The sequence below is a fragment of the Vipera berus genome, assembly GCF_964194415.1.
Source record: "Vipera berus genome assembly, chromosome: 2".
In the NCBI taxonomy this organism is placed as follows: domain Eukaryota; kingdom Metazoa; phylum Chordata; class Lepidosauria; order Squamata; family Viperidae; genus Vipera; species Vipera berus.
Window position 1 is genome coordinate 60,348,590 of NC_138203.1, and position 12,271 is coordinate 60,360,860.

The following is a 12,271-nucleotide window of genomic DNA, read 5'->3' on the forward strand; positions in this document are numbered from 1 at the left end:
AGGAACACCACCAGGCTCCGTGGAAGGGGTCTCGGGACCTCCGATGCACAAACGGTCAGCCGGTCGGAGCCACGCTGAGCGGAGCTTCAGCAAAAAATCAAGGTCTTTCCAGGCGCCTCAGCAGCCTCCGCAGTCTCCCTCGGGGCTCCGCCCAGCTCCTCCGCCTCCAACAGCCTCCATCGGAGTTCACCGGGTCCCTGCGGCACCGATAAACAGCTGATCGGCGCCACACAACACGGGGCTCTGTTCAGCTCCTCCACGTCCACCAAGCCGTCCAGAAACTCCCGAAACTCCCCCGGGCTCCTCCAGGCTCCTCCGGGCTCAGCTGGCAGTCCTCAGAAAGTCCTCAGAGTCCTCGGAGCCCTCGGTGAGTCCAGGCTCCCAGAGCCAGGCAAACCATGTAGGCGTTCTTAAGGCAGGCACCAAAGCTCAGCTCCCTCGTCCTCGTCCTCCTCCTCCTCACCCGAAACCTTCACAGGACCCAAATATCACTGTGAAGCTCCCCAGGGTCGCCACATTGCTAAAATTGCCGAAGCTCCTAACGGAGCTCAGCCATGCACGTCCGCCATCTTGGGCATGCTCAGAAGAAGTCGTGCTTTCATGCTTAGATTCTCTTTCTATAGTTTGATCTCAAGAATTTATGTATTTAAAATAGTGGGAAATAAACTCTGTTATGTTGCAATAAAATTAACTGATTTTCTATGGTCTCACCATGTCCTTTGGGTGCCCCAGAACTTAGCAAAAGATAAGAGCTACCTTTTCAGATTATTTAATATATACATGTTGTTAGAACAGCGCAATATGCTTCAATTTATGACACAGGGTATTTTTCATAGCAACCTCTCCATTCTGGCTTTTATGTCTGCTCAAAAAAGCATTTGTCATTTTTTAAAGCCAAAAAAAATAATCAAATGTGTTTTATATCCAAGACATTTGTATTATATATATCTTACATAGTAAAACAAGGAGAAAGATGACTGCAATAAATTTTTCCCTCAGTCAGTGGTATATTTGTCTTTAGCTTGATAAGCCGCAGACCTGCAGCAGCCCACAAAATGAGGGAAAACCTTAGCTTTAACTCTTTGCTCAAATATCTTTCTAAATTAACCATTTTTAATAACCAAATCTGGTTAGTTATTATCCTGCAAGTAAGATAAACCAGTCTTACGTAAAAATGGGTATTGTGTCTGGGTGTATTTATGTATTTATGTGCATATTCACACACATAAAAAAGTCATGCTGTGCTTCATGTTCCATTCACCGTGCATTTGGGCACAAAAGGAACACTTTCTACAACTTTTTAAAACAATTCTTTCCTATGGATACCAGAGACTCCCAGCTAGGATTAAAGTCAAGGCCACCATTTTGATTTTTGGACCCCTTTTTGAATATTCCTGATGGATATAAATGTGGGATTATAAATTGAAGTCATTATGCACATACATTGCAGTAAGTATAAAACTTGTGTAAGTACAGAACTCCCATACTGAATGCAGAATGTGGCAGGGATTTTTTTCTGCTCTAATGTTCTTTCAAATTTTGATTTCACATTTCTTGACTTTGGTTGTTTCTGCCACTGCTTTGGCAGGGATAGGTAACTATTATGCATTATATATAAGATGAATTCAAACCAGAAGAAATAATTCTGTCACATGAATCTTGCAGGCAGTTCCATCCAAGCCATGAGCAAAACGGGATCTGAGAAATCCAGTGTTATTGTCATAGCCTCAGGAAACCCAAAGCCAAAAATTACCTGAGGTTGATCAAATACAGACACCACCTGAATAGCTGGGGCAGTCAGAGAATGATGTCAGGCCTCCACTCTTCCTGCACCTGCAAGTAAAGTGAAGAGCAGAGCAAAGACATTCTATAACAGGGGTCTTCAAACTTGGCCCTTTTATGACTTGTGGACTTCAACTCCCAGAATTCCTCAGCCACTAGTTGGTCCACAAGTCATAAAAGGGCCAAGTTTGAAGACCCCTGTCCTGTAAGACTACTTGCCAAACAAGGGTGTAAATCCCTTGATTAATGGACGGTCTGATCTGGCTTTTGGAAATTTGGACTGGATTTTGACTATTCTTCTGTGTGCTGTCACTAAAAACAAAACCACTCAGACAAGCTTCTCTTTTCAGAGACACTGTTTTGGACTGCATTCCTTGCCTGTTGTTATCTCCTTGATCTTGAATAAAAGGTTAATTTCCATAACAGCTGTGTGTGTGTATGTGTGAATGGTATGCTTTGCAGGTGTAGTATGTAAAGCAATCATATAAATGGGATATGAACAGTACGTAAACTGGGGTTTGCATGAACAAACAAGTACAAACAGCACTGTGTGAGACTCTGAATGCTTCAAAGATTTCCTATTCCTGCCCTAGTTAAATAAACTGGAAACAAACTTCTATATGATTCTAATTTTTTTCAGTAGAAGCCTGGGATTATACAGATGGTTGGGAAAATTATTGTTTACATTTATGAATTGATGTTGGAACCTCAGACTTAGTTTTACTTTGACATAACCATCCAATAAACAGTAAACTTTTCAGAAGCAGAATGAAACTGGAGTTTTATTTGGATTCTCAAGCTGAGTATTGACATGCTAATGTTTTCAACACTGATATAGACAGTTGGGTGAAGAGTGTTCAATCCCAGTTGGTAAAGGGAATGAAAATCTTACAAATAGAACAATGCAGCTGATTTTATTATGCAGAGTAAATGTATCCCAAACATTAAGATTTAGCAAGTAACAGCATTAGACAAAGAACTTTTCAATCGTTTGTTGCACAAAAAACAAAGACAGATAAATTATAAATTTATTAAAACTAAGTTTATTATACTAGTATATACATTTTAAATCCACATGCAAAAAGATTGCATTTTCAAGAATTATTACATTTTCTTTAAAATGTTTTTATCTTTGCAAAAATAATGTCCTTGCATAGAGTAGTACTCTTTTTAAGAGCTATAGACATATTAAATAAATTAGCAGTTTCATCAAATTATCAATCTGATAACCAATTATCAATCAAGTTTACCAATGCAATAATATTAAGACTACTTTTGTCTCTTCTATGTAATAAAAGTATAAATAGCAACAATATAGAAGGGAGAAATATGAAAGACTCAGATATATCTAATTATTCCAGCCATGTAGAACTCAAAATTAAGCAAGTCAACATTAAAAAAGGAGAATGTAATTTCCCCTCTTAGTCTAGTTGTAGATAGCAAAGATTTTGTTTTGTTCAAGTCTGCAAATACTATTTTGGTTCAAGTACAAAAATTCTGAAAGATATCAGCCCCCTCAAGCCAGTTTTGAAAGCAGTTGAGCCCTCTCTCATGAATCTGCTTTCTCCCTTTATCAGTAATGACTTCTCCAGTTTGTTTAACAATCACAAGTTTGGGAATGGCTGTTATGTTATATTTCTTCTTCAATTCACTGTAAAGAAAAGAGAAAAAAATGCTGTACTATGTGCATATAAGTAAATGAACAATCAGGCCTGTCACTATTTATCTATCACTGTGACATTTGTCTATAACTGATTTTGAAAGCATAATCAAGCCACCTGAGTTCTTAATGATTAGGAAGATGCCAGTTTCTTCAAAAATTATACCTTTGTTTCTCCAAATACTGTATGTCTTGAAAGGTTGTACATAAATGTTCTAAGATGGTGGCGCCTGGAATGGCTGCGGCTGCATTGGCTCTTGAAGGCGAATAGTTTTGGGAGGGATAGTAAGGGCTATAGGCCACATGATCAGGAAGATTTTAATGTGTTTGAGCAACATGGTAGAACTAAGGTAACATACGACCAACAAACTTTGCTGGCATGGCGAGTTGCTAGTTGTTTTGGAACTGTTGGTGAGACCGTTAAAAGTCGTTGGCGCTGTTTGAATTTGTTCTACCAGCAGCAAGATCTGACTGCTGGCCTAGTGATGGATTGTATTGCAAATCAGGGCTGTTTCCAGAGGAAGCAGAGGAGGAGAGGACCTGGAGCTTATGGAGCGAAGGAACTGGATGAGGCTGTCGGCAGGCCCAGAGGAAGAGAGAGAGGCTTTTGGAGGAGTTGGTGGCGGCGGCAGCGTGCTCCAGGGGCGAAAAGAAGCAAGGCCTCTTTAAGGAAAAGGTGGAAGAGTCAGGATCAGAAAAAGGAAAGAAGGCGAGGTTGTCAGAATACAAGCGAATTTGAGGGCTAATCCACATGGAGCCCCATTTCCATCTGTCCTGTTTGCCATCGTTCACTCCCTAAAGACTAAAATGGACAATGTGAAATTTGAGCGGGCCCCGAACAAGGAGTATATATCAGAGGTGGTGACCCTTTGAGAGCTGTATGCAACGATATTTCATTTTGATGTATGCCGATTGGTGTACATTCAAAGTGACAATAAAGTTATTATGATCATCATTATCAAATGACTCATTTTTAAAATTTTTATCAGTACAAAGCAGAGTGTTACAAAATGTTTCAGGCTTGGTCAGGATTTTCTTGTACATACTTGAGACAATGAATTTTGTATTTAAATTGAAGAAAAAAAATTCTACTGACAGATGCCCAATGCAAATCCGTTACATGAAATACTGTGCGGTGCATCTGTGAATATCTACTCCATTGTCTGGTAAAGATTGCAGCAGTTTATTTGCGGTGAACCATTGGTTCAATTAAGCATATCTAACCAGTTTGGGGGCAGTTCTAGCATAAAATTACCTTAGTTTTCAAGCTAATGTCCCACAGTCAGTAAAGAAATTAAATTTGAAAAGAGATTAAATATTTCAGCAAGATGATGATTGCAACTGTGCTTTCAAACCTACCATGAATACTTCCAGGAAAGAAAAATAAAAAAAATTGAGAATGACCTTCTCAGTCTCTAGCCTGAAATATTATTGAAATTCTGCAAGATTTTAATTAATTAATTTATAAAATTTATTGGCTGCCCATCTTATCCCAGGACATCTCTGGATGGCTTACAATCATAAAAATGTATTTATACAGTATCCCAGCTTCTGCCAACCTAGCAGTTCGAAAGCACATAAAAATGCAAGTAGAAAAATAGGGACCACTACGGTGGGAAGGTAACAGCGTTCCGTGAGCCTTTGGCGTCTAGTCATGCCGGCCACATGACCACAGAGACGTCCTCGGACAAGCACTGGCTCTTTGGCTTTGAAACGGAGATGAGCACCGGCCCCTGGAGTTGGAAACGACTAGCACGCATTTGCGGGGGAAACTTTACCTTTACCTATACAGTATATTAAAACATAAATAAATTCAAACCAGGCATTCAAATCTAATGCCACGTGCGGAGGGTGGGGGCTGGGTGAAGGGAGACGGGATTGGTTGTTAAACAACCACTCTACTGTGCTGTTCCGCCACTGGGGTCCCAAGCCAACTGGCAGAGCCCTTACAAAAGGATAGGAGGGTTGGGGCTAACTTCACATTGGGGGACAAGATGTTCCAGAGGGCAGGAGCAACAGCAGAGAAGGCCCTCCTCCTGGACTCCACCAGCCAAAATAATCAGGCTGACTGGACCCACAACATGCCTCCTCTGCCGGCACAAGTGGGAAGGGCCAATCCCAGTGGGGTGAGATGGTCCCTCAAGTAGACTGTTGGTGGCGCAACATTGGAAGAAAGAAGATTTACCTACAATAGAACAATGGATACTTAAAGTAATGGACGTAGCTGAAATGGCAAAAGTTTCAGCTTATTTGAAAGAACAGTCACAAGAAAAATATATTTTGGAATGGAAAAGATGGATTGATTATATTCAGAACAAATATGGGACTAAAAAAGTTTCAAATAGCATATGAATAATTTTTACAATTATAGAAGTGTTATAATTACTTTAGTTTTGTTATAAGGGAGTTAAAGGATGGAAGGTTTGTTAATGTTGTAATAGATATTTAGCATATGTTTGCATAAGATTTCTATATGTAATACCCTGTATCCTGATTTGGGAAGTCCGGGGGGGGGAGAGAAGGGGGGAGGGTTGATGGGGAGGGGGGGTTATTATTAAAAATTTTGTAAAACTTTTCAATAAAAAAGTAGCCTTAATCGTGTTAATATATGCAAGGAGACATAAGAATACTGCTGAGCTATAGGAGAAAACATCCAAACATCCCTGGTTGTCATGAAGGCCTGCAAGATAAGTTAGCTTATAAATTATGAAAATAAAATAAAATGATGTTGAAATTACAAGGAAATGAATATTAACGGATGATGAGGCTATACAAAAAGTATTTTATCAACCTGATGAGCCAATTATTCACACAGAATCAAGGTAATCCTGCTTTATTTCTGAACAGAAGCAAAGAGGGCCCCCCTCTGCTGACAGTTTCAGTTAAACTTCAGCAGAAAGGAAGAGGACCCAAGAGCCAGGTTTACATTAAGGCTTTTATACTTTTTGCACGAACAAGCACAAGGTTACAATCTCACTCATTGGTTATTTATCATTTCCTGGGCATACCGATCTGGACCCCTGCCCAGATTCTCCCTATAGCTACTTCTACTTCTCACGACATTTCCTAGAACTGTTCGACCACATGTCTTCATCAAACTGATGCCTCCTCTATTGGTCTCTAGGCCTTCTGCAGTTTCTAGCAATCATTGTGGTTCATTCTTATCTTGTGGTTTAGCATCTGCTGGCAAACGTCTACCAGAGGTTCTTTTATAAGTTAAAATTGAAGTACATGTCCTTCATTGACCAGGACTTCACTGGACCAAGATTAAAGTACCAGGTCTTCATAGAAGACATGATGTTCTGTTGGAGAAAATACAGATAGTCCTCAACTTACAACAGTTTTTACTGACTATTCAAAGTTACAACGGCACTGAAAAAGTGACTTATGACCATTTTCACATTTCTAACCGTTGCAGCATCCCCACGGTCATGTGATCAAAATTTAGATGCTTGACAACTGATTTATATTTATGATGGTTGCAATGTCCCGGGAGTCACACAATCACCTTTTGTGATCCCATGAAGAAAGATGCCCATTGTAAGAAATGGGGAACTGTAGCTCCAGAGAATACAGTATTCCATGCTGTTGTTTACATGCCCATTTATTTGCAAATGAACAGTGAACCATATAAAGACACTTCAGGGTTGATCTCCATGCTGTGAAGCTTCAAAATGTATCCCAAATTGTAGGGAAATCTGGAGGCTAAAAGGAGTTCAGGAGCTATTATCTCTGATAAGATTTTGCACAAGGGTAAAATTAATCTTTCTGATTGCAAGCTCTCTGTCGTACCTACAAGCAAAACAGCTCTCCGCATAGCAATGTAAAATTTTTGGCCTAATGTTAATGACTTGACTAACCGAGAGTTATATGATTGCCTGAAAGTAATGGATGATTACTGGTTAAAGTGCCTGGGGCATCCTGGCTTCTTTCTTAAGTGCCTATTTTTTTTCTTGTTCCATTCCAGTATAAGAGTTAAATCTGAAGAGGAGATAACTAAATTCTGGCTAATATCCATATACTTTATTCTCTTCCTCTTCAGCACTGACACAAACTTTGGGGAGCCATTCATCACAAACACGTGTTTAGAAATATTTATGCATTTTAAAAAAATGATAAAATGAATGCTCAGCAACAGAGGTTTTTTTTTACTTCTGAATAATAATGTTACTCCAGTGGAAAAAAAATCATGCCCTCGTGAGGGCTTTTTTTTATTATTGGAAAACTTTATAGAGCACTGAGGGCTGTAGGCATAGGGAGAGTAAGGAAGGGATACATGAATAGAAGGCATACAAGAAGAATTGGTGTGATCAATAAACACTGTACCAGAACCTGTGGAACAGTCCTTCAAAGTTAATGGAAATTCTCAATCATCCAGATCATGGTTGTGCTTTTTCGAAAAGGCTACTGGACTTTCTTGGGTTTTTTCCCTTGAAAATGTTTTGCTTCATAGACCTATCAGCCTGACCTCAATACCTGGGAAGATTCTGGAAAAGATAATCAAACAACAAATCAGCGAACACCTTGATGTGAACAAAGTTATCACTAAAAGCCAACATGGGTTTGTCAAAAACAGATCGTGCCAGACAAACCTTATTGCATTCTTTGACCAAGTGACAAAACTAGTGGACCAGAGGAATGCTGTAGATTTAATTTACTTGGATTTCAGTAAGGCATTTGATAAAGTAGATCACAACCTACTACTTGATAAGATAGAAAAATGTGGGTTAGATAGCATCACCACCAGATGGATTCGTAGCTGGCTGACAGGCCGTACTCAGTGTGTGGTCCTCAATGGAACTGCATCTACATGGAAGGAAGTGTGTAGTGGGGTGCCCCAGGGCTCTGTTCTGGGCCCAGTGCTCTTCAACATCTTCATCAACGATTTGGATGAGGGGATAGATGGGGAACTCACAAATTTGCAGATGACACCCAGCTGGCAGGAATAGCCAATACTCCAGAAGATAGGCTTAAGATACAGGAGGATCTGGACAGACTCGAACACTGGGCACTATCTAACAAAATGAAATTCAATGGTGAAAAAAGTAAGGTTCTGCATTTAGGCAGGAAAAATCAAATGCACAGGTATAGTATAGGTGGTACCTTGCTCGATAGTAGTAACTGTGAGAGGGATCTCGGAGTCCTAGTGGACAATCACTTAAATATGAGCCAGCAGTGTGCTGCAGCTGCCAAAAAAGCCAACACACTGCTAGGCTGTATTAATAGAGGGATAGAATCAAGATCACGTGAAGTACTAATACCACTTTACAATGCCTTGGTAAGGCCACACCTGGAATACTGCATACAGTTTTGGTCACCACGATGTAAAAAAGATGTCGAGACTCTAGAAAGAGTACAGAGAAGAGCAACAAAGATGATTGGGGGACTGGAGGCTAAAACATATAGGGAACGGTTGCTGGAATTGGGTATGTGTAGTTTAATGAAGAGAAGGGTGAGGGATGACATGATAGCAGTGTTCCAATATCTCAGGGGCCGCCACAAAGAAGAGGGAGCCAAGCTATTCTCCAAAGCACCTGAAAGCAGGACAAGAAGCAACGGATGGAAACTAGTCAAGGAGAGAAGCAACCTAGAACTAAGGAGAAACTTCCTGACAGTTAGAACAACTAACCAGTGGAACAACCTGCCTCCAGAAGTGGTGAATGCTTCAACACTGGAAGTTTTTAAGAAGAGACTGGACAGCCACTTGTCTGAAATGGTATAGGGTTTCCTGCCTTAGCAGGGGGTTGGACTAGATGACCTCCAAGGTCCCTTCCAACTTATTATTATTATTATTATTATTATTATTATTATTATTATTATTATTATTATTATTAATAATAATAATAATAACCACCAAGAAGTTTCTTCAGTTTCCTCCTTTAAATTTCTGGGAGTCTACCTCTGTGAAGATCTGACCTGGAAAGTTAACACAACCCAGGTGGCTAGAAAGGCCCAACAGAGGCTTCACTTTCTTAGGGTCTTGTGGAAGAACAGGGTAGAACAACGGCTAATGACCCTCTTTTACCGGTCTACTATAGAGAGCGTCCTCTCGTATGGTATTGTGGTTTGGTATGCTGGTCTGAGGGACGCGGTGGCTCAGTGGGTTAGGACGCTGAGCTTGTCGATCAGAAGGTCGGCAGTTTGGCGGGTCGAATCCCGAGTGCCGTGTAGCAGAGTGAGCGCCTGTTACTTGTCCCAGCTTCTGCCAACCTAGCAGTTCGAAAGCACGTAAAAATGCAAGTAGAAAAATAGGGACCACTACGGTGGGAAGGTAACAGCATTCCGTGCGCCTTTGGCGTCTAGTCATGCTGGCCACATGACCACGGAGACGTCCTCAGACAAACGCTGGCTCTTCGGCTTTGAAACGGAGATGAGCACCGGCCCCTAGAGTCGGAAACGACTAGCACGCATGTGCGGGGGAATCTTTACCTTTACCTTTTATGCTGGTCTGACAGCCGCGGATAGGAAAGTATTACAGACTGTAGTGAGCACAGCACAAGACATTGTGGGCTGTTCCCTGACACCACTGGATGACATCGCCAGGGCTCGTTGCCTTGGAAGAGTGAGGAAAATTCTCACACTCACACTCTGGACGGTATCTCTTTACTCTCCTACCATCGGGTAGGAGATATAGGAGTATAGCCAGCCGTACCAACAGGCTGAAAAACAGCTTTTATCTGTGGGCTGTTAGGCTTTTGAATGGGATATAATCTCTGTGAACTTATGCAGAATTGACTTGGGAGGCCGGTGTGTGGTGTAATTGGTTCACATGGTGTGGTAGGATGGAGGGTTTGTTGTCACTGTGTGTTGGGGGGAGGGAGCACGGGGAGAGGCTCAGCTAATCTCAATGTACACATGTTGTACTTTGACAATAAAGATTTATTATTATTATTGTTATTATTAAGAAGTCTCTTGGATGAGAAGCGAAGCGTTCTCAGAGGGGAAAACAACAACCACCACCAAGAAAGCCTAGCTGCTTTCCAGAAAAAGCAACTTTGGGACAGCCATTCAAAGCACTGTCACCAGAGCTCCCCATGGTGCCTTCATCACTGCCTCTCATGTGTTTTTACTTATTCTCGCGCCTCTCGAATGGACTGGATTACAACTCCCATAACTCCCCGTCAAAACATTCAAATTATGGGACTTGTAGGCCGAGCCATCTGGAGGGCGCCAAACCCGAGGAGGTGACCAAAAAGTTGCCTGCTCAACTCTAGCAAAAGACTGACGGGGGTGGAGGGGGGAGGTGAGAGGAGCGGAGCGGAGGAGGATGGAAAGAGCGCTTTTCCCAGCTTGCAGGCGCCCACCGTACTTACTGCTTAAGGGGGTCGTGGAAGGGCAAGGCCAGCCAGTCCGGGTGCATCTTGTACATAAAGCTCGCCATTTCTTCCCGGTTGCGGTCGGACGAGATGAAGACGATCCGTAAAGGGGCCGGATTATTGACGACATCCACCAATGCGCTGTAGAAATCGCACAGCGTCGGGGTGAAGTCCCTGCAGAGGGAGCACCAGGCGGCCGAAAAGTACAAGCCCACGACTTTGTTCTCCAAAGCCTGCTGGGGGTCCACGAAGCCGCCCTCCAGGTTCACCAGGATCCGCCCGCTGAACAAGTCCACCATTCTGCGAGCGAGCGGCCGCCCGAAGGTTACAGCTACGGGCGCCTTGAGGAGCTTCGTAGGAAGGAAGGAAGGAAAGGAAGGAAGGAAGGAAGGAAGGAAGGAAGGAAGGAAGGAGTGAGTCACCTGCAGGACGGCCGGCCCTTGAACTGCTCTGCCGACCCTCGCAAAACATCCACAGGACAACTTTCCCCGATGGCGGGGAAAAAAAATGGGCACTGTTCTCTTTTCCGCTACTGCTAACTCCCCAAGTAGGCTCTTCCCTCCCAAAAGTGCCCTGGGAGGCGGCGCGGGGGGGCGCGGTCAGCAAGACGGGTCCTCGGATCCGATCTCTGCCCAGAACCGCACTGGGGAAGAAGAAGAAGAAGAAAGGAGGAGGAGGAGGAGGAGGAGGAGGAAGAAAGGCTCGACGCCTGGAGCGCAGACACGTAGGCAGGAGGAGAAAAAAAAACGGAACGTCGGGCTCACAGAATCCGATGAGCGGGATTAAAGGCTTGTGAATTTATTCCCCGCAGCTATAAATGGATTTAACGTTTTTAAAAATAGACCCCTAAAGCCAGACTGAGAGAAGCGTTGGGAAAGCTCGCATCTTCTCAGTAATATTCCCCAGACCCCGTTGCACGTCGACGGGGCGTGTCTCTGTTGAGAAGACGGAGCGACAAGTGTGATCAAATTAACGGTCGCCCTTCAAATCCAAGACCACAACGACAGGCCAGCACATGGTCGACTCAGGCATCTTCAAGCCTCAAGTACAAATACCCCAATAACCTTCGTATAGGAGTCTTCTTCAGCCAGGTAATCTAGTATATTGCAAGGCAGAGCATTCTCAGTCAGCGCAACCACGTTGGAGGACAACTGGGAACAATGGGAAGGACTGGTTAAGAACTGGCACAGAGCTGTGAAAATAATTGCAAAATCATGTGAACCTAGTAGAGGTTGGACTGTAATGAGGTGCCTCAGCTTGAACTGGCTCCTCCCTTAGGTCCTGCAGTTATGATATAACTCTGTTTTGCACCTATTCTGCACCTCAGTGACTGGAAAGTGCTGCCACCATTCCTTCCTTCCCAACCAGTTTCTCACTTCCACTTTTGGCTGTCTGCTCAGGTGACTATTAATGGGCTCATAAAGCTGTGATTTAAAGGATGAGCTGCTCCCCACTGCATGTACACAGAAGCATTCACAGCCAGAAAGTATATCTGTATGGCCAGGTACATGAG

At 42.8% G+C, this 12,271-nt stretch overlaps 1 protein-coding gene across 1 annotated transcript; it reads right to left on the reverse strand.

Annotated features, from left to right (window-relative positions):
- Window positions 1-3,264: 3,264 nt before the first annotated feature.
- On the reverse strand, window positions 3,265-11,057 carry NXNL2 (nucleoredoxin like 2; the record flags this gene model as incomplete). Its single annotated transcript, XM_081316601.1, has 2 exons — window positions 3,265-3,433; window positions 10,756-11,057. The coding sequence occupies 2 exons, from the start codon at window positions 11,055-11,057 to the stop codon at window positions 3,265-3,267; spliced, it is 471 nt and encodes a 156-aa protein (XP_081172727.1).
- Window positions 11,058-12,271: the final 1,214 nt, after the last annotated feature.